The following is a 20732-nucleotide window of genomic DNA, read 5'->3' as shown; positions in this document are numbered from 1 at the left end:
AGGGGGGAAACTGGGGACAAGATAAGAAAGGAATATTGCTAATGGCGGTGAGTTCAGTCAGAGTGAAAAGACAAAGCTTCCTCAGAGCTCCAGGCAGCAGAGCCTAGGGATTGTTTCATGACAGACAGCTTGCATCTGATACACAAAATGGAGGTTATCGCTCTCCAACTTCTCAGAGGCAAATGTGACACATGTTTTGAATAAGCAGATTCCATACAACTAACACCGCTAGGTGACATATGCAAGAGGTTCTAAGGGTGTGATATATCATCACAAGCATGAAGTAATATTTGAGGTTCTTCCTTTACATAGCTTTTTGTTGTTTTTATTTACCTCAGAAATTTTACCTCAGAGTGGGGATGGCCCTACAATTAGGCAGAAGTTAACCAGGGAGGGCAGCAGCAACAGCCACCTTTCCTGAATCCCCAATAATTCCCCTCAGTGTCCACATGGTATCTCATAATCTGGGCAGTGAGGAATATTATCCTGCCACCAACGCTGAGGTTAAGATTCAACTGCCAGTCTGGAACATGAAATGGGTAAGTGGGGTGGGGGGGGTGCCATCTTGTCCTTTGTATCAGAAAGCAAACTACCTTCAACCATTGCAGGTGCATTTCAGCTAATACGTGCAGTGCGTGAACTGAATTACTCACGGCACAATCTACTGCCCTGTTCTGGAAAATTCATCTTGTTCCTCAGTTAGTTTAACTGCTAGTCAACCTGAGGAGACTGTCATGGGTGGTGTACTGAAGGGCCTGTTCAACAGCAGTGTCCTGACTGAAACATTTCCTCAGAGAGGCTGGCCTGGTTCCATTTTCCAAATGCTTTTAATTTATTCTTGCCTGTGCCTTAAAACTCTTTGTGTTGGTTTCAGGGAGCAGCTGCTTCAATCTATTCACATGTTTGCCATTTGATTTTATTGTACAGTTGACTGTGTTTATCGTAAGGCCCCCTGATAATGCAATGTTTAAATAAAAACATAAATTGAAGCACCTCTTTAATCTAGCCTTTGACACAAGAGATGTGTGCTTTCAGGACTTCCTGTGATGGTAATCTATTTTAACTGTTTTTAATTCTGAAATTTAAATTGTTGTAGTCCACCCTGGGGCTTGCTGGCAAACAGTGGGTAATACATTAATTAATTAATAAATAGTGACCTGAGGAGTATTTTTTAACTTTCAGTGAGGGGATCAAAATACAGAAAGCTATGCCTAGCCTTCTTTCAAAACTTTCCCAGGAACAGTGCTGAGGGAAACCTACCCCCCCCCCCCAGGTATTCATCCAAGTCATTGTTACATATTTAGACTCAAGAGAGATTAAGGCAAAAGTAAGCCAGATGTCTTTATTAGGCATAATCTGTTCCCTCTCACATACCTTTAATTAAAAGATCTGAAGAAATAGATTTACTGAACAAAATCATTCTAATGAGATTTTGTCAAGGATTACCCAAATTATAGGATTAAATTCATCATTTCACCATTCTCCCAAACACCAGTTTCCCCTTAGTATAATTCAATAGCTTCAGTCTGGAACTTTCAGTTTACCAAGTGAATCTTCTCTCACTCCACACTGAGAAGGAAAAAGAGAGAGAAAGTAGCAGTTAGAACATAAAATGAACTGAAACAGTAGTGCAGTTTGGCAAAACAATGGTCTTATGGAACATCTCTTTTTTAGGTCCTTCGAAATGTCACCTTTTCTGTTTGGGATCCCTCCAGTCCACCATACTGAGTGGAGCTATAGACTTCCACCCTCAAGTCCCACCTGGTGGCATTGCTAGACCAAACAATACTTTAGTAAATTCAGTGAAGCTCCTAATATAATAATTGCTGAGTTTGCTCCCATTCAAGGCAGCAGGGGAAGCCCTGTGCTCCCTTGGTGTTCTTTCTTTCTTTCTTTCTTTCTTTCTTTCTTTCTTTCTTTCTTTCTTGCCAGGATTCTGTGCACTGCCATGTGCCTGGATCTACCTACTTCTTAATTTCCAGAACACACATGATTATAGTGTTTCTCTGCGGCATCATGAGAACATAGGAAGTTGCCTTATTCCGAGTCAGACCATTGGTCCATCTAGCTCAATTGTATGTACCATGAGTGACAGCAGGGGTTCAGATAGGAGTTTTCCCCAGTCCTGCCTGAAGGCACCAGGAATTGAACATGAAACCTTCTGCATTTAAAGTAGATGCTCTGCCACTGAGCTACTTCCCTTCTCCAAATCAAAAGGGCAGCTAGGCCCAACTGCTCCTGTCAGAGACGTCTGCTAGAGGAACTTGGCCCAGGCCCACCACAAGCCTTGTTGCCTGAAACCTTGTTTTGTGCATTGATGAATAACTGGAACATGTTGCACAGTAAAATAATTTGCAAGATGCATATTGGGCGACACACACAAAAGGAGTTGATTCAAGTGCTCGAGAAATCTGACCATGGCACAATTTGATAAGATACTAATTAAGAAGTCATATCACAGTGGTTCTTCACAGTGGTTTATTTTCCCTTTTCTAAGTCATTTTATGGTTATTTAAGGAGAATTTTTGGACACCCTTCAAAGTCAACCAATTTAATTTTCTCTGCTGTTCTTAGTAATGAATGTTGTATTTTAACTTTGTTATTGTATATCATTTTCTTCTTGTTAATTGCCTTGTGGGGCTTGTTAGGGGTGAATGTTGGTGGGTGGGGGTGTATCTAAGTTTGCTGACAGAAAAGCACAGAACATTTATGAAAGAAGCCCATATGGCTTGCCTCACCTGGTGCGCTCTTCATTTCATACAGGTTTTCCCATTCATGTCAATAGAAGGGGCAATACTACCTACCCATACCCATGAGAACAGAGAAGAGTTGCTTCCACTGAAATGAATGGGTAAACCATTCCAGTTGGGAACTCCACATATATATTTGAATCCCATCACTTGCAAGGGACTGTAGAATTCCAGGGCATTTCTGAAGATCCAATTAGCTGGATCTCATCCAGTTTTAATAAAATAGTCTGTCAGACCACATTCCAATTTTTCATCACTCTAATTTTGTTAGCTTTATGGTTTTGTGGTTTAGATAGAATCCAACACATTTTTTACTCCACTAGAGGGCCTGCTACTGCCTTCCCCACCAGTGGAGCCAAGTAGAAAGCTGCCAAGTTCTTGGTGGTGGCAGCAAAAAATCTGGATTGCTGTGTTACAGACAAACTTTTGAATTGGATCATCTTGGTGGTGAAATGTGGGGAGGGAAGGAGAGAGATAGAGAGATTTGGAACCTCTTATGGGGCACCATATCACCAACATGCTTTTGCAATTGTCAGCGTAGCTCTTTTTGATGGCCTCCATTCAGTCATCCACAAGGAGGAGCATTTAAAAGCTAACTTACCAGGGGGTGAAATCTCTGGCTGTCCAAGATGTCAACAACCCAGGAACATCAATTACTTTCACTTCATTTGGGCCAATTAGGTCATCCGTCTGATCATTATTGAAGTTTCCACACGCCCCACATACTTGTCCTTTCAAATCTGGACTAGCAGTCACCTGCACCCCTCCAGCTAGGTTCAGGTTTACTTCAACTTGAGGCGAACTCAGGGTGATGACTTCACCAGACATATTAAGTATTATTGACTCTGTGATTTTGGATGGGATCTGAACTGGCAGCCCATTCACCTGAAACACACAAAATAGTTAAACAGGACAGAGAAAAGAGAAGCATACAGTGAAACAGGGTTCTCTTCCAAGTGCTTGTCTTCAGACTAGAGCTATAAGGTTTAACTGGTTTAATCTGGAAGATTGGGGATGGGGTACATGTGGCCAACCAGAGGTTGTGGAATTACAACTCCCATCATCTTTTATCATTGGTCATGGTTTTGGGATGATGGGAGCTGGAGTCCATTAACATCTGAAGGGTCATAGGTTCCTCATTCCTGCAGAGTATACTGATTTGTTGATGACTGAGAGCAGCCTTGGGGGCTAGACCCTGCACCACCACATGGAGTGGTTAGGCGAATGCTGCTGGTCCCCATGAATACCATGATTTTTGTGGTGGCAGCCATGTTTTGTTTTTGTTTCTTACCCACATTGTGATGGAAATTCCAGTTCAGATCAAGGGAATGCCCAGATGGAAACCCAGACAAGGAGGGCCCTGGGACAGCATCTTTCATTTTCCAAGGGCACCTAGAACAGCTCTGTTAAGGGCCTCATGTTTGATTACATTTATATCCTACCTTTTCTCCAAGAACCGTATGGTGTTGTACATGATTCTCTGCCCCAGGCCCCTCATTTTAGCCTCATAAACCTTGTGAGGTAGGTTAGCTATCCCACCCCGTATTTTTGGAAGCCTTGTAAGAAGCTGCTGCTGTGGGTAAGAAACCTTGTGAGGTAGGTTAGCTATCCCACCCCGTATTTTTGGAAGCCTTGTAAGAAGCTGCTGCAGAAGAGTGAATGTGACTAACATCATGAGATGAACTGGTGCCTGAATGGTGATACCAAAGGGGCAGTGATTCTTTGGGGAAGCTGAGGCCTAGGCATTTGATCAGACTAATTTTATCCTTGGATAATTGTAGCTGACATAGTAGTAGTGGCTAAAATAGGCTTGCCATATTTCAAAAAGTAAAATTTCTTTTTTAGGAAACCACCATAGTTTTTGAACTTTGGTTTTGTTATTATTATTTTTTAAGGAAGCTTCCTCTTTCTGGCTAGGCCCTGGGTGGCATATTTCAGTTCTGCAAAGCTGGGCTGTTATGGACTCCTTCACAAAGGGAGAGATTTTAGATTTAGATTTGCAGAGTTGGAAGGGACCCTTAGGATCATCTCGTCCAACCCCCTGAAATGCAGGAATCTTTCACCCAACACATGGGACTCAAACCCACAACCCTGAGATTAAGAGTCTCATGCTGAGCTAGCCTCAGAGAGAGAGAGACAGAATGCTTAATGCACACACAAAAACAAAACCCTCCCTGCTCAGAATTCCTTTCCTGACAGATGTGGAGCATTTCAACTCAAGAGATCCGGGGGGGGGGCAAAAAACAAAACAGAACCCGGGTTGCCATACGTCTGGGAAATTCCTGACATCTCTTAAAATTCAAAAAATTCCCCCTGGACACCATTTTAGGTGTCCAATTTGCTGGCATGACCATAATTTTCCAGACGTATGGCAAGCCTAGGCTAAAACATCCAGGACCAAGGTGAAACTGTTCAAACATCCTTGTCATTTTTGCTACTGCTAGGAGGAGTAATGTTGCAACATTGATACTATGAAAATGTTGGTGAGGGGTTTTATTTGCCATTACATTTACCTTACGTTGCTTCTTTATTATGGCTGTTAATATGAAATTATTATTGCAATTGTTGATTTTATGATGTTGTGTTCTCATAAGCCAGTTTGAGCATAATTTTGTGTGTGTGAGAGAGAGAGGGGGGGGGAAGCGGCATACAACTAAAGTGGTTGTGGTGATGATGTTTATAATACAGTGACTGACCCAAAGTCATGGCAAAGTGGGGGATAATAAAATAAATATTGTATAAATAAATATTTTAATACGTAAGTAAAACTTCTTCCTTTCTTAGTCAGCTTTCTACTTACCCAGGCCTCCTTCTGTCTATTCACAGTAATAAATAGACCCTTGTAGAAGAAATAGAGCAAGTTGGCAGTGACTACTCCATTGGGTGGACATGACGAAACTTCCACAATCACACGGAACCAATAATCAGAGTTGAAGTCACAAAGGGAAGTCAGCTGAAAGGTGCCAGGAGCAGGGACTTTCCCAGAAAGGCCATCAAAGGTGGATAGCTGAGCTCCAGGCATCAGGGAGCAGCGGGACTCTGTTGGGAAGATAAGTTTGAAAATATACAACCTGAAGTGTATGGAATTTCAAAAGCCTAAGCCTTCTGGGGCAGGATGAAACCAGGACATTGCCCTCTTCTATGTGGAAGAGGAACTATTTGGAACTAGTAGTTTAAGAGATCTGCTTCCTCCTTAGTCTTCTCTTTACTAGATTCAACATAACCAGTTCTTTTAGACTTTCTAGATAAGACATTTTATAATCTTTGTTGCTCCCCTTGAAGCCTTTTCTATTTTGTAAATAACCATTTATTGTGGCACTGTGAACTGTGACTCCCTACTTAGAAACATTGGAAACTGCAATAGTCAGAGCCATTGGTCCATCTAGCAATATGTTGTCTATGCTCACTGGCAGTGGCATTCCAAGATTTCAGGCAAGGGACATGATCAAATTTGCAGATGACACCAAACTGGGAGGGGTGGCTAACACCCCAGAGGACAGGATCACACTTCAAAACGACCTTGACAGATTAGAGAACTGGGCCAAAACAAACAAGATGAATTTTAACAGGGAGAAATGTAAAGTATTGCACTTGGGCAAAAAAATGAGAGGCACAAATACAAGATGGGTGACACCTGGCTTGAGAGCAGTACGTGTGAAAAGGATCTAGGAGTCTTGGTTGACCACAAACTTGACATGAGCCAACAGTGTGACGCAGCAGCTAAAAAAAGCCAATGCAATTCTGGGCTGCATCAATAGGAGTATAGCATCTAGATCAAGGGAAGTAATAGTGCCACTGTATTCTGCTCTGGTCAGACCTCACCTGGAGTACTGTGTCCAGTTCTGGGCACCACAGTTCAAGAAGGACACTGACAAACTGGAACGTGTCCAGAGGAGGGCAACCAAAATGGTCAAAGGCCTGGAAACGATGCCTTATGAGGAACGGCTAAGGGAGCTGGGCATGTTTAGCCTGGAGAAGAGGAGGTTAAGGGGTGATATGATAGCCATGTTCAAATATATAAAAGGATGTCACATAGAGGAGGGAGAAAGGTTGTTTTCTGCTGCTCCAGAGAAGCGGACACGGAGCAATGGTTCCAAACTACAAGAAAAAAGATTCCACCTAAACATTAGGAAGAACTTCCTGACAGTAAGAGCTGTTTGACAGTGGAATTTGCTGCCAAGGAGTGTGGTGGAGTCTCCTTCTTTGGAGGTCTTTAAGCAGAGGCTTGACAACCATATGTCAGGAGTGCTCTGATGGTGTTTCCTGATTGGCAGGGGGTTGGACTCGATGGCCCTTGTGGTATCTTCCAACTCTATGATTCTATGATTCTATGACATTTCGTGGTTGACCTGGAGTTGCTGGGGACTGAACAACCCTGAAAAGTGCTTTTTTAAAATTTCAAAGGAAGTTCCCAGTGGCACCAATGGAGGGCTGAATCTATAATGCCCTGTCAATAAGGAACCCAAGAAAATATAGAGAATCCAACAGTGTTTACCCCTCTGTTCACAAGAACAAGCAATCATCAAAAGTTACCTATCCTGTTGCATCGCATGATGCCATCGATCACCTCGCAAGTTTCTTCTCCTTGGCAAGTGATGGCCTCACACCTGAACCCTCCAACTGCAGTGCAGATGCATTTCTCCTTGCAGTCATTGAGTACCACAGGTTCATTAGGCTAGGGATCAAGAGATAACACTGGTATACAGGGGTACACTGGTACACAGCCTAGGACCACTTGGAAAAGAAAGATTTTCATAGTAAAGGAAACCATCACTGAAAACTTAAGAAGAGCTGGACTTGATCTGGCCACTGGGCATTGAGACCAGAATTCTGTTCCCATGGTGGCCAACAAGAACCCCTATAGGAAGTCTGCAAGCCAAATCTGAGTACAACAACATTCTCGCTCCAGCAGCAGAGATAGAAGCTAGCCATGGTGACTAATAGCCATGGATAGCTTTCTGTTCTGGAAATATGTCTAATCCTCTTTCACAACCAGTCAAGTTAGTGGCCACCACTGCCTCTTGTGGGAGTGAATTCCATAGTTTAACCAGAGACGGCCGACAAAAAGGGTTGTGTATAGGCAATCCAATACTATCCCAATCACCACCATTGCCTCCCTCTCCACATACCGGGAAATATCTGCCACGCTCAAAGCAGCCACACTCATCCAAGGAGATGCATTTGAGGCCATCAAAGAAGAAGCCAGGATCACACTGGCAGCCCTCGACACAGTATTCCGGGCATCGAATGTGGTCAGTCAGTCCAGCACAGTTGGTTTCACAGATGTTGGAACAAGTGGTATAATAACTGTTGGCAGGGCAAGTCACGGCTGCAAGAAAAAGGACACAGAGGGTTAATCGGTGGGTCCCTCATATAGCAGAAGCAGCAGAATTAAACCTGCCTGCTTTGGATGGGCATATGTGATGCTGGCCAGAGCAATGCTAGTCAACAAAAAGACCAGATCACAGCACCAATGAGATCTACCCCTTGGAGAAGTGGAAGGAAGCAATGGAGGTTGATCCGTTAGAGATGATGAGATGCTAGCCCAACAACCTCAGTCGGCCCCCAAATGGTCCTTGCTTGTTTACAACACCTTTTTACTTACAACAAGTCGGCAATGGCTCTGCCCGTCATTGCCCCAGGCACCACTTACTCCTAGTCTCCTTGCCTTGTGCCTTGCCTGTCTCAGTGGGTACCAACCACCACTGGAAAGAAGGGAAAGCAGAATCAAGGGTCTCTTGGTACTCACGGCAGAAGGTTGCACTTCTCCAAGGCTCAATAGTGACCCTGGCCTCCTGGCAGGCTTTCATGTAGCTCTGGAGGCTCTGGCACAGGATCTGTTGGTCACCACCTCCTACACACAGGTCATTGATGCAGTTGTCCAGATATGGCTCGGGGTTCACTATGGCATGGCATGCAATGAATGGACCATTGGATGCAGTGAGAAGCCCACAGGAGCTGGGCTGTTTGAAAGCATCTTTCTTCTCCTCCGCACAAACTGAGCAGCCCTCTGCACCACACCCATCCATGCAGGATACACCGAGGACTGAAATTTTCCAGGCGGCACCAAATTCATTCACATCAGTGACCACGGTGCCATCAGGGAGCTGAAGATCGTCACTCTGGTCTCCATTGTAGTTCCCACACAAGCCACCTACGTAGTCCTGGTAGATGCTGGGAATAGTGACCCTCACGTGGGAATACAGGTCGTAGGTCAGTGCAAAGCCAAAGGTGGAGTCTATTGTGATACTGATCCCGTGCTGAAAGATTCTAAGTTGCCCAGACAAAAGATTCACAGGGAGGCGTTGCCATACTCCATCCACCTGGATAAATAAAGGGGATTGGCGTACTGAGTAAGGTGTGCTATGCAGAATAAGGGCCAATCTAGCCAAGATGCCATTCACACAATTAGCAGCTGGCTACTTGAAAATATATTGCAAGCTCATATGGAATGGACCTCGGCGAGAGAGGTAGGGTCTTTAACGTTTTTGCGCTTTGTCATAGTCCTGAAACAGGATGGGTAATCTGCAGCTGCTATTTCTGTTGGGCTAGAGAAGGAAAGCTTCCATTCACTCAAATGGGATCTCTTTTCCAATGCAAGGAGCAAACACAGGGAGGGGATGATTCAGATTTGAAAGTTTAGCAGTGGGTGGGGGTGATGGTGATGATGATGATGTGTTAGGCCTCCCTACTGCACAGACTCACCCAGTAGGGTACAAACTTGGATCGGGCTACCAAATCTGCAGTTGACTTCTTAGAACCATTCAAACAGTAGTTATGTGCCTGAAAACTACTCCTTCTACTCTGGCCCTAAAAGAAGGATGATGAGCAAATTATCTCCAAAACAATCTTCTAACCCGTAGGCAAATATCTCAGGATGATTAGCAGGTGGCCTGATCCTGGCTACAGAGAGAGTAGGAGATGAATGCCCACCCACCAAGCTTGTCGATTTGGCAGCATGAAGAGACTCACCAGCACTACTCCCCATTTGTTCCTCAGCAAAACAAGCTGCCTGTCAAGGACCTCCACATAGACCATCGTGGGAAGTGTGATCTCCCCATTGCCCCAAGGCTCATTCTCGATAATAACAACTAAGGGTTTCAAGCTCTGGGTTGGCTTCTGCAGCTTGGTCAAGAAGTAGGTGCAGGTGCCCTGGAAGTTAATTATTCGGCCATCGAAGGACAGATAGAGGTCACCAACCACCGAGCATGTGGCATTTCCAACTGCGTGGCACTTGCGGAACCCTTCCACCGTTTTGCATTCTTCATTGGGGGTGCAGGGAGCGGTAACACACACCACATTTCCACCAGCCTGGCACCTGCAACGTTCCTCGCAAGTTGGATAGAAATCTTCCAAGGCTGGATAGTAGCGTCCCTTGTAGAAGCAGCCACACTCAGACATAGGGACGCAAGTGTCAGAACTCTTGACGAAGCCCTCATTGCACACACAGCCCTCCTCGCACTTCTCCGGGCATTGAGGCGGGACATGCAGGCTGCTGCAGGTCTGGTCACAGGCCTTGGCGCAATGGTCATAGTGACTGTTGAGCGGACAGGGTAGGGCTGCAAGTGCAAAACAGAGAGGTGAGCCAATGTTATGCTTTAGTGGTCTGGTGCAAATCTTGCATCTACAAAGCAGTAGAGGCTGGTCCATTCGGGACAATGTGGACCTGCCCCACCAAACCCGGCCTGGCTTTACCCAGCCCCACCTGAGTGTCTTCTTACTTCCAACCATTGAAGTGGGTGGCAATAGCTGCCAGCCTCCTTCCCCTAAGTCTTTGTGTTGCCCCGTAAAACCCTGCAAGGAGGAGGATGGGGAGAAAACTAGAATTTGTTGTCTCTGTTTCTCATTGTTTCTGGCTCCAACTACTGTTGAGCTCCCTCCCTTGCTCACTACGAATCCTGCCATCACCGCTAAGAGAGGATTGATGTGCAGCCACATCACAGGTGCATGGTTGCTAGAGTCACAAACAGGGGATGTTATGATATCATATTCTCTCACCTTTTCCGGCAGGAGGGGGAACAATAGAAAGCGGAATCTTCCTGTCACACTTTTCCAGCACAATGTATTTTGAATTGGACTATGAACTTTTGCAACTTTAAAGGATGGTTGCCTGGATCTGTCTAAAGCCCTGTAGCCTGGGCAAGACATATATTTGACTAAACGTGTGAGCATGTGCATTTATATAGACAATTTGAGCATGATTTCTTTGTTAAAAGGGAAACATAGAAGGGAGATGATGAAAGACTGTCTGGTGAGCTTGGAGAGTTACCTCTTTCTTCTCTCCTTTCTTCTCCCCTGTTTCTAAACTGTTCTTTTATCTGCACTGTTCCCTCCTCTCATTATCTGCCCCTAGACTCTGCTGGAAATGAACTTGCCCTTCCCAGGAGGAACTGCTTCAAACAATGGAGCACTCACGGCAGAAGGTTGCAGACCTCCAGGGGTATATGGTGACCCCAACAGCTCGGCAGTCTGCGGCATAGCTGGCGATAGCCGCACACATGAAGGCATAGCGTCCCTTGTAGAAACAATAGTCGTAAATGCAATCTTGGAAGGCGCCCTCTTCGTCAACCTGGCCATGGCACTCCCGGAAGGGCCCATCCTTGGCCACAATAAGCCCACATTCCTGGCCTGCTGCACGCTGCTGGGCAGCTAATTCTTCTATCCCTGGGCATTTGGGGTCCACTATCTCCTTGCATTTTGGGTCAATGTTCTCAATTCCACTGCCGCCAAATACTGGCCTATCGGGAATGAGAATGCTCCCAGGCACAAGGGCATCATCTTCAGGGTTCCCGTTGAAGTTTCCACACAGGCCACGCAGGATGTTGGCATAGGTGTTGGGCACTGTGACTGACACCTTGCTGTCCCAGTTAAAGGTCACCACAAGGCCAAAGTAAGTCTCAATCACAGCATCCTGGCCCCTCCTATATAACTTGATTCTTCCTCCAGCTGCACTATAGGGAAGGAAGGTGAGCAAGCCTTCAACCTAGGAAGACAGGAGAAGATGCTGCTGTTGAAAAAATGAAAAGGATATTTGGGGCTCTTGTTTCCCGCCCCCATCATCTCAAGAGGAAGTGTGGCAAACTCCAGTCCAGGGGTCTAGTGTGGCCACGCAAGTCTCTATCTGACACCTTTGACCGTTCTGTATTCACACACCCAACCCCCGATTTGCCCCCTTGAGTGCTCTTGCCTGGTTGGAAAGCCAAACTCCCACTGGTATATGCCCCAGTGTGGTCCTTCCACAACTTAATAGGAAGGAGGATGTGGTCAGAATTAGTTTTCGTTGGCTCTCAGCCAGTGGACAGTGGCCACAACGCAACAGTCCTCTTCAAATTGCACCAGAGGGGACTAATCACTATCATAATGATATCCCACTGTTAGCCAGACTTACCAAGACTTTGCCAGAATATTGCCTGCTGACTATAATCTCAAGATCATAGACGTTGACTTGAACACTCCGGGTCCAGGTCACAGCAGTATTTCCCCGGTATTCATTTTGAACATAGACGCTGAACCCTTCCAGTTCCAGGGGTCCATTGAAAACCTCAGCAAGCACATAGGCACAGGGCCCTTGGAAATCAAATCTCTTTTTGTCAAAGCTCAAGTAGTGGGGATCCCCAGATGCAGAGCAGGTGCTGTTCCCAGTCGGATAGCATCCCCGCACGCCTTTGACCACTTGGCACCGTTCCGTTGGTTTGCAAGCACTAGCTGCACACTCCACCACCCTACTGGCCGGGTTGCACACACAACGCTTCTGGCACATGTCATCCGCCCAGAAAGCCTCATTGGGGGCATGGGGGCGCCCTTCGTACAGACAACCGCAGCTGCTCTTGGGGATGCATGATCCTTGGCTCAGCACAAAACCCTCAAGGCACTGGCAGCCTTCGACACACACAGCTGGGCAAAGCTTTGGCCCTTGAATTTGGTCATCCATGCAGGTGGCTGGGCAGGCTGTTCCGCAGATTTGGTACTGGCTGTTCGGAGGGCAGTCCAGGTCTGTAGGGAAGAGAAGGGGTTGGGTGGGTCACAGTGGTGATGTTATATTGACCCTACTGGCAACATGGACTAACACAGCAGGTGGATTCTGAATACAAATCTTGAGACTGAGAGCCTGGTCTTCTGCCCTGCCACCCAGTTCCTACACTGAGTGCACTACTGTGCATTTATATTGGATCACATCCCAACTATGCATTCATAGCACTTTTAGACCACTGTAAGAATTATGGTTTCCCCCAGAGAATCCTGGGAACGGTGGCTTGTTATTTAGGAGACCGCTCACCTTTAAGACCCCCATCTGAAACAAGGCCCCCTTCAGTTAGTTCATCCCCTTCTTTTCCATGCTTTGCATACTCACAGCATCCAGAGTCCCTTCTCCAGTCACCAATTTGGGCTCCCTCGCTCTGGCAGGCATCGGCATAGGCTGCCAGGGCATCACACAAGGACTGTTTGTTGCCTTCAGTGGAGCAGACGTCAAACACACAGTTTGTAAAGTAGATTGTGGGGGGCACCTTGGCATGGCAAAAAGCAAAGGGGCCATTGGAAACCTTGGTTAGCAGACCACAGTAGGCCTCTGACTCATACCTCTGGGCCTGATCGGATTCACAAGGCTTGCATGGCCCATTGCAATCATGCCAGCAAAGGCTGCCAATAGTCGTCACCACCCAGCTTTCACCAAAGGCCAGAATGTTAGGGGCTGTGGTGCCTGCAGGGGTTTCGAAGTCATCGCTGGGATTCTCATTATAATTCCCACATAGGCCACTGACAGCCTCCTGATAAGCACTGCTGATGGTGACACGGAGATGGTGACTCCAGTCGTAAGATACCTTCAGCTGGAAGTCCGTGGAAAGTATGACAGAGGTGCCAACCTGCAAAATTTGCAAGTTCCCACCCTTCAGATAAATGGGCAAGTGTGCCCGGATACCATTGACCTGTATTACAGAGGAAGAAAGACATAAGAGGGTAAAATCACTTTTTGCTCATGTGTAGCAGCAGAAGCTAAACTAAACTAAGCTAAGCCTGCTTCTCCATCTATTGGGCTACAAGTTTTGGCTGTTTTTGGATACGATTGGACACCATCTGGATGCCATGAACCTTAAAAAACTGCATGGATTTGAACCAAATTGGACATGTTTGTTCCTCAGATCCATGAGCAGGTTTTCCTCTTTCTTTGGATATGAGTGGCTGGCATTTTGAATCATGGAAGGAACCTTTAGAAGCTGCACTGATCCTTTGGTTTCTTCTGCTTCCCTAGCAATGCCAGGTACAAATTTGCTGGTGGCTTATATGTAAAGATGTCTCATAGGTCAAGATGGCGGGGTCTAAAAATGTCACCAGTCTTTTGTTTTACAACTTGAACATGCAGAGTAACTATCAGCTCACATGGCCGTCATGAACTCGTAAGTGGCATTGAACTCGCCTTCTGAATCAACTCTGAATCGATCAATACTCACCTGTACAAAACCAATTTCTGATCTGGTCATGGTGATGGTATACCCATAAACCTCAGTTGTCACCACGGTCACATAGGACACTGCTTTGTTCCCCCGGTTTTCATTCTTGGCAAAGATATGGAAAGATGGGAGTCCAAAGGTTTCAGCACGTGTCTTGACAATAGTATAGGTGCAAGTGCCTTGGAAGTCATACTTGCGTCCGTCAAAAGTGTTGTAGTGCGGGTCACCCATTGCCCAGCAGGTAGCATTAGAGGATGGCACACAGTGCGGTTGACCATTTATCATCTTGCACACCATGCCTCTTCGGCACTTTACAATGGTACAGCTGGGTGGTGGTACAACTAAGGACAGGGGGGAGAAACTTAGTTGCCTGAAAACCTATTGGAGTTGAAGGAAAGCTTCCTACATCATCATTATTAATATTATTGAAAGAATATCTGGTTTCTAACTTCTGATACACTATTGCATCTAATATCCCTAAATCCAGGGATTCAGAATTGGAAACCCTACTTTAAAAATGAAAGAAGAGAATAATAATTTAAAAATTCTGCAAGCAAACATATGAGGGGGTCACATCTCTCACAACTTGTTATAAGACTACAATGAATCACTGTTCCCTGCAGAGCAGCGTTGAGGAGCCAACACAGTTCTGGAACCGTGGGGAGGGAATGTTCAATTCTGTCTCTATGTGCTGCTACAGTCTTGACAAATACTGCCTCTCTGAAAGTGCTTTTTACGTTTCAAAGGAAGTGCCCATTGCCACCAGTGGAGGGTTGAATTCATAATGCCCAGCACTCCTTGCCTATTTCGCAGGAATCCAAGAGAATACAGGGCATCCAAAAATCCCTCTGTACATGGAGAAAAGTAATCATCACAAGTCACCTTTCTTGTGGCATTGCATGATGCCATCGATCACCTCACAAGTTTCTTCTCCTTGGCAAGTGATGGCCTCACACCTGAACCCTCCAGCTGCAGTGCAGATGCATTTCTCCTTGCAGTCATTGAGCACCACAGGTTCATTAGGCTACGGATCAAGAGATAACAATAGCATAAGGGGGGAAAGGGTCAGAGAACACAGCCTAGGACCACTTGGAAAAGAAAGATTTTCATAGTAAAGGAAACCATCACTGAAAACTTAAGACGAGCTGGACTTGATCTGGCCACTGGGCATTGAGACCAGAATTCTGTTCCCATGGTGGCCAACAAGAACCCCTATAGGAAGTCTGCAAGCCAAATCTGAGTACAACAACATTCTCGCTCCAGCAGCAGAGATAGAAGCTAGCCATGGTGACTAATAGCCATGGATAGCTTTCTGTTCTGGAAATATGTCTAATCCTCTTTCACAACCAGTCAAGTTAGTGGCCACCACTGCCTCTTGTGGGAGTGAATTCCATAGTTTAACCAGAGACGGCCGACAAAAAGGGTTGTGTATAGGCAATCCAATACTATCCCCATCACCACCATTGCCTCCCTCTCCACATACCGGGAAATATCTGCCACGCTCAAAGCAGCCACACTCATCCAAGGAGATGCATTTGAGGCCATCAAAGAAGAAGCCAGGATCACACTGGCAGCCCTCGACACAGTATTCCGGGCATCGAATGTGGTCAGTCAGTCCAGCACAGTTGGTTTCACAGATGTTGGAACAAGTGGTATAATAACTGTTGGCAGGGCAAGTCACGGCTGCAAGAAAAAGGACACAGAGGGTTAATCGGTGGGTCCCTCATATAGCAGAAGCAGCAGAATTAAACCTGCCTGCTTTGGATGGGCATATGTGATGCTGGCCAGAGCAATGCTAGTCAACAAAAAGACCAGGTCACAGCACCAATGAGATCTACCCCTTGGAGAAGTGGAAGGAAGCAATGGAGGTTGATCCGTTAGAGATGATGAGATGCTAGCCCAACAACCTCAGTCGGCCCCCAAGTGGTCCTTGCTTGCTTACAACACCTTTTTACTTACAACAAGTCGGCAGTGGCTCTGCCCGTCATTGCCCCAGGCACCACTTACTCCTAGTCTCCTTGCCTTGTGCCTTGCCTGTCTCAGTGGGTACCAACCACCACTGGAAAGAAGGGAAAGCAGAATCAAGGGTCTCTTGGTACTCACGGCAGAAGGTTGCACTTCTCCAAGGCTCAATAGTGACCCTGGCCTCCTGGCAGGCTTTCATGTAGCTCTGGAGGCTCTGGCACAGGATCTGTTGGTCACCACCTCCTACACACAGGTCATTGATGCAGTTGTCCAGATATGGCTCGGGGTTCACTATGGCATGGCATGCAATGAATGGACCATTGGATGCAGTGAGAAGCCCACAGGAGCTGGGCTGTTTGAAAGCTTCTTTCTTCTCCTCCGCACAAACTGGGCAGCCCTCTGCAACACACCCATCCGTGCAGGGTACGCCAACGACTGGAATTTTCCAGGAGGCACCAAATTCATTCACATCAGTGACCACGGTGCCATCAGGGAGCTGAAGATCGTCACTCTGGTCTCCATTGTAGTTCCCACACAAGCCACCTACGTAGTCCTGGTAGATGCTGGGAATAGTGACCCTCACGTGGGAATACAGGTCGTAGGTCAGTGCAAAGCCAAAAGTGGAGTCTATTGTGATACTGATCCCGTGCTGAAAGATTCTGAGATGCCCAGACAAAAGATTCACAGGTAGGCGCTGCAATACTCCATCCACCTGGAGAAATAAAGGGGATTGGCGTACTGAGTAAGGTGTGCTATGCAGAATAAGGGCCAATCTAGCCAAGATGCCATTCACACAATTAGCAGCTGGCTACTTGAAAATATATTGCAAGCTCATATGGAATGGACCTCGGCGAGAGAGGTAGGGTCTTTAACATTTTTGCGCTTTGTCATAGTCCTGAAACAGGATGGGTAATCTGCAGCTGCTATTTCTGTTGGGCTAGAGAAGGAAAGCTTCCATTCACTCAAATGGGATCTCTTTTCCAATGCAAGGAGCAAACACAGGGAGGGGATGATTCAGATTTGAAAGTTTAGCAGTGGGTGGGGGTGATGGTGATGATGATGATGTGTTAGGCCTCCCTACTGCACAGACTCACCCAGTAGGGTACAAACTTGGATCGGGCTACCAAATCTGCAGTTGACTTCTTAGAACCATTCAAACAGTAGTTATGTGCCTGAAAACTACTCCTTCTACTCTGGCCCTAAAAGAAGGATGATGAGCAAATTATCTCCAAAACAATCTTCTAACCCGTAGGCAAATATCTCAGGATGATTAGCAGGTGGCCTGATCCTGGCTACAGAGAGAGTAGGAGATGAATGCCCACCCACCAAGCTTGTCGATTTGGCAGCATGAAGAGACTCACCAGCACTACTCCCCATTTGTTCCTCAGCAAAACAAGCTGCCTGTCAAGGACCTCCACATAGACCATCGTGGGAAGTGTGATCTCCCCATTGCCCCAAGGCTCATTCTCGATAATAACAACTAAGGGTTTCAAGCTCTGGGTTGGCTTCTGCAGCTTGGTCAAGAAGTAGGTGCAGGTGCCCTGGAAGTTAATTATTCGGCCATCGAAGGACAGATAGAGGTCACCAACCACCGAGCATGTGGCATTTCCAACTGCGTGGCACTTGCGGAACCCTTCCACCGTTTTGCATTCTTCATTGGGGGTGCAGGGAGCGGTAACACACACCACATTTCCACCAGCCTGGCACCTGCAACGTTCCTCGCAAGTTGGATAGAAATCTTCCAAGGCTGGATAGTAGCGTCCCTTGTAGAAGCAGCCACACTCAGACATAGGAACGCAAGTGTCAGAACTCTTGACGAAGCCCTCATTGCACACACAGCCCTCCTCGCACTTCTCCGGGCATTGAGGCGGGACATGCAGGCTGCTGCAGGTCTGGTCACAGGCCTTGGCACAATGGTCATAGTGACTGTTGAGCGGACAGGGTAGGGCTGCAAGTGCAAAACAGAGAGGTTAGCCAATGTTATGCTTTAGTGGTCTGGTGCAAATCTTGCATCTACAAAGCAGTAGAGGCTTGTCCATTCGGGACAATGTGGACCTGCCCCACCAAACCCGGCCTGGCTTTACCCAGCCCCACCTGAGTGTCTTCTTACTTCCAACCATTGAAGTGGGTGGCAATAGCTGCCAGCCTCCTTCCCCTAAGTCTTTGTGTTGCCCCGTAAAACCCTGCAAGGAGGAGGATGGGGAGAAAACTAGAATTTGTTGTCTCTGTTTCTCATTGTTTCTGGCTCCAACTACTGTTGAGCTCCCTCCCTTGCTCACTACGAATCCTGCCATCACCGCTAAGAGAGGATTGATGTGCAGCCACATCACAGGTGCATGGTTGCTAGAGTCACAAACAGGGGATGGTATGGTATCATATTCTCTCACCTGTTCTGGCAGGAGGGGGAACAATAGAATGTGGAATCATCTTCTTCCTGTCACACTTTTCCAGGAGAGAGCATACTGTATTTTGAATTTGACTATGAACTTTTGCAACTTTAAAGGATGGTTGCTTGGATCTGTCTAAAGCCCTGTAGCCTGGGCAAGACATTTTTTTGATTAAACATGTGAGTGTGTGCGTTTATATGGACAATTTGAGAGTGATTTCTTTGTTAAAAGAGAAACATAGAAGGGAGATGATGAAAGTCTGTCTGGTGGGCTTGGAGAGTTACCTCTTTCTTCTCTCCTTTCATCTCCCCTGTTTCTAAACTGTTCTTTTATCTGCACTGTTCCCTCCTCTCATTATCTGCCCCTAGACTCTGCTGAAAATGAACTTGACCTTCCTAACAGGAGCTGCTTCAAACAATGGAGCACTCACGGCAGAAGGTTGCAGACCTCCAGGGGTATATGGTGACCCCAACAGCTCGGCAGTCTGCGGCATAGCTGGCGATGGCCGCGCACATGAAGGCATAGCGTCCCTTGTAGAAACAATAGTCGTAAATGCAATCTTGGAAGGCGCCCTCTTCATCAACCTGGCCGTGGCACTCCCGGAAGGGCCCATCCTTGGCCACAATAAGCCCACATTCCTGGCCTGCTGCACGCTGCTGGGCAGCTAATTCTTCTATCCCTGGGCATTTGGGGTCCACTATCTCCTTGCATTTTGGGTCAATGTTCTCAATTCCACTGCCGCCAAATACTGGCCTATCCGGAATGAGAATGCTCCCAGGCACAAGGGCATCATCTTCAGGGTTCCCGTTGAAGTTTCCACACAGGCCACGCAGGATGTCGGCATAGGTGTTGGGCACCGTGACTGACACCTTGCTGTCCCAGTTAAAGGTCACTACGAGGCCAAAGTAAGTCTCAATCACAGCATCCTGGCCCCTCCTATATAACTTGATTCTTCCTCCAGCTGCACTATAGGGAAGGAAGGTGAGCAAGCCTTCGACCTAGGAAGACAGGAGAAGACGCTGCTGTTGAAAAAATGAAAAGGATATTTGGAGCTCTTGTTTCCCACCCCCATAATCTCAACAGGAGGTGTGGCAAACTCCAGTCCAGGGGTCTAGTGTGGCCGTTCAAGTCTCTATCTGACACCTTTGACCTTTCTGCGTTCACACACCCAGCCCCTGATTTGCACCCCCCTTGAGTGCTCTTGCCTGGTTGGAAAGCCAAACTCCCACTGGTATATGTCCCAGTGTGGTCCTTCCACAACTTAATAGGGAGGAGGATGTGGTCAGAATTAGTTTTCATTGGCTCTCAGCCAACGGACAGTGGCCACAACACAAGAGTCCTCTGCAAATGGCACCAGAGGGAGTCCCACCATAATGATATCCCACTGTTAGCCAGACTTACCAAGACTTTGCCAGAATATTGCCTGCTGACTATAATCTCAACATCATAGACGTTGACTTGAACACTCCGGGTCCAGGTCACAGCAGTATTTCCCCGGTATTCATTTTGAACATAGACGCTGAACCCTTCCAGTTCCAGGGGTCCGTTGAAAACCTCAGCAAGCACATAGGCACAGGGCCCTTGGAAATCAAATCTCTTTTTGTCAAAGCTCAAGTAGTGGGGATCCCCGGATGCAGAGCAGGTGCTGTTCCCAGTCGGATAGCATCCCCGCACGCCTTTGACCACTTGGCACCATTCCGTTGGTTTGCAAGCACTAGCTGCACACTCCACCACCCTCCTGGTCGGGTTGCACACACAACGCTTCTGGCACATGTCATCCGCCCAGAAAGCCTCATTGGGGGCATAGGGGCGCCCTTCATACAGACAACCGCAGCTGCTCTTGGGGATGCATGATCCTTGGCTCAGCACAAAACCCTCAAGGCACTGGCAGCCTTCGACACACACAGCTGGGCAAAGCTTTGGCCCTTGAATTTGGTCATCCATGCAGGTGGCTGGGCAAGCTGTTCCACAGATTTGGTACTGGCTGTTCGGAGGGCAGTCCAGATCTGTAGGGAAGAGAAGGGGTGGGTGGGTCACAGTGGTGATGTTATATTGACCCTACTGGCAACATGGACTAACACAGCAGGTGGATTCCTAATACAAATCTTGAGAATGATAGCCTGGTCTTCTGCCCTGCCACCCAGTTCCTACACTGAGTGCACTACTGTGCATTTATATTGGAT

General features: G+C 46.9%; 1 protein-coding gene across 1 annotated transcript; it reads right to left on the bottom strand.

Annotated features, from left to right (window-relative positions):
• Nucleotides 1-563: 563 nt before the first annotated feature.
• On the bottom strand, nt 564-20731 carry LOC309345544 (IgGFc-binding protein-like). The gene is made up of 17 exons (XM_081868621.1): nt 19951-20731; nt 18980-19547; nt 17524-18110; nt 16301-16874; nt 15681-15880; nt 15080-15221; nt 14198-14538; nt 13102-13675; nt 12139-12743; nt 11166-11733; nt 9723-10309; nt 8500-9073; nt 7880-8079; nt 7284-7425; nt 5551-5789; nt 3352-3635; nt 564-1569 (listed from the first exon to the last, which is right to left on the bottom strand). Exons 1-17 carry the CDS (start codon nt 20491-20493, stop codon nt 1560-1562), a joined length of 6738 nt encoding a protein of 2245 aa, XP_081724747.1. The 5' UTR covers nt 20494-20731; the 3' UTR covers nt 564-1559.
• Between the last annotated feature and the right edge of the window lies 1 nt (nt 20732).

The sequence above is a fragment of the Podarcis erhardii genome (genome assembly GCF_964252035.2).
Source record: "Podarcis erhardii genome assembly, chromosome: 7".
Lineage (NCBI taxonomy): Eukaryota > Metazoa > Chordata > Lepidosauria > Squamata > Lacertidae > Podarcis > Podarcis erhardii.
Note: the sequence above shows the minus strand (reverse complement) of the source record. Positions and strands in the feature narration are given on the sequence as shown.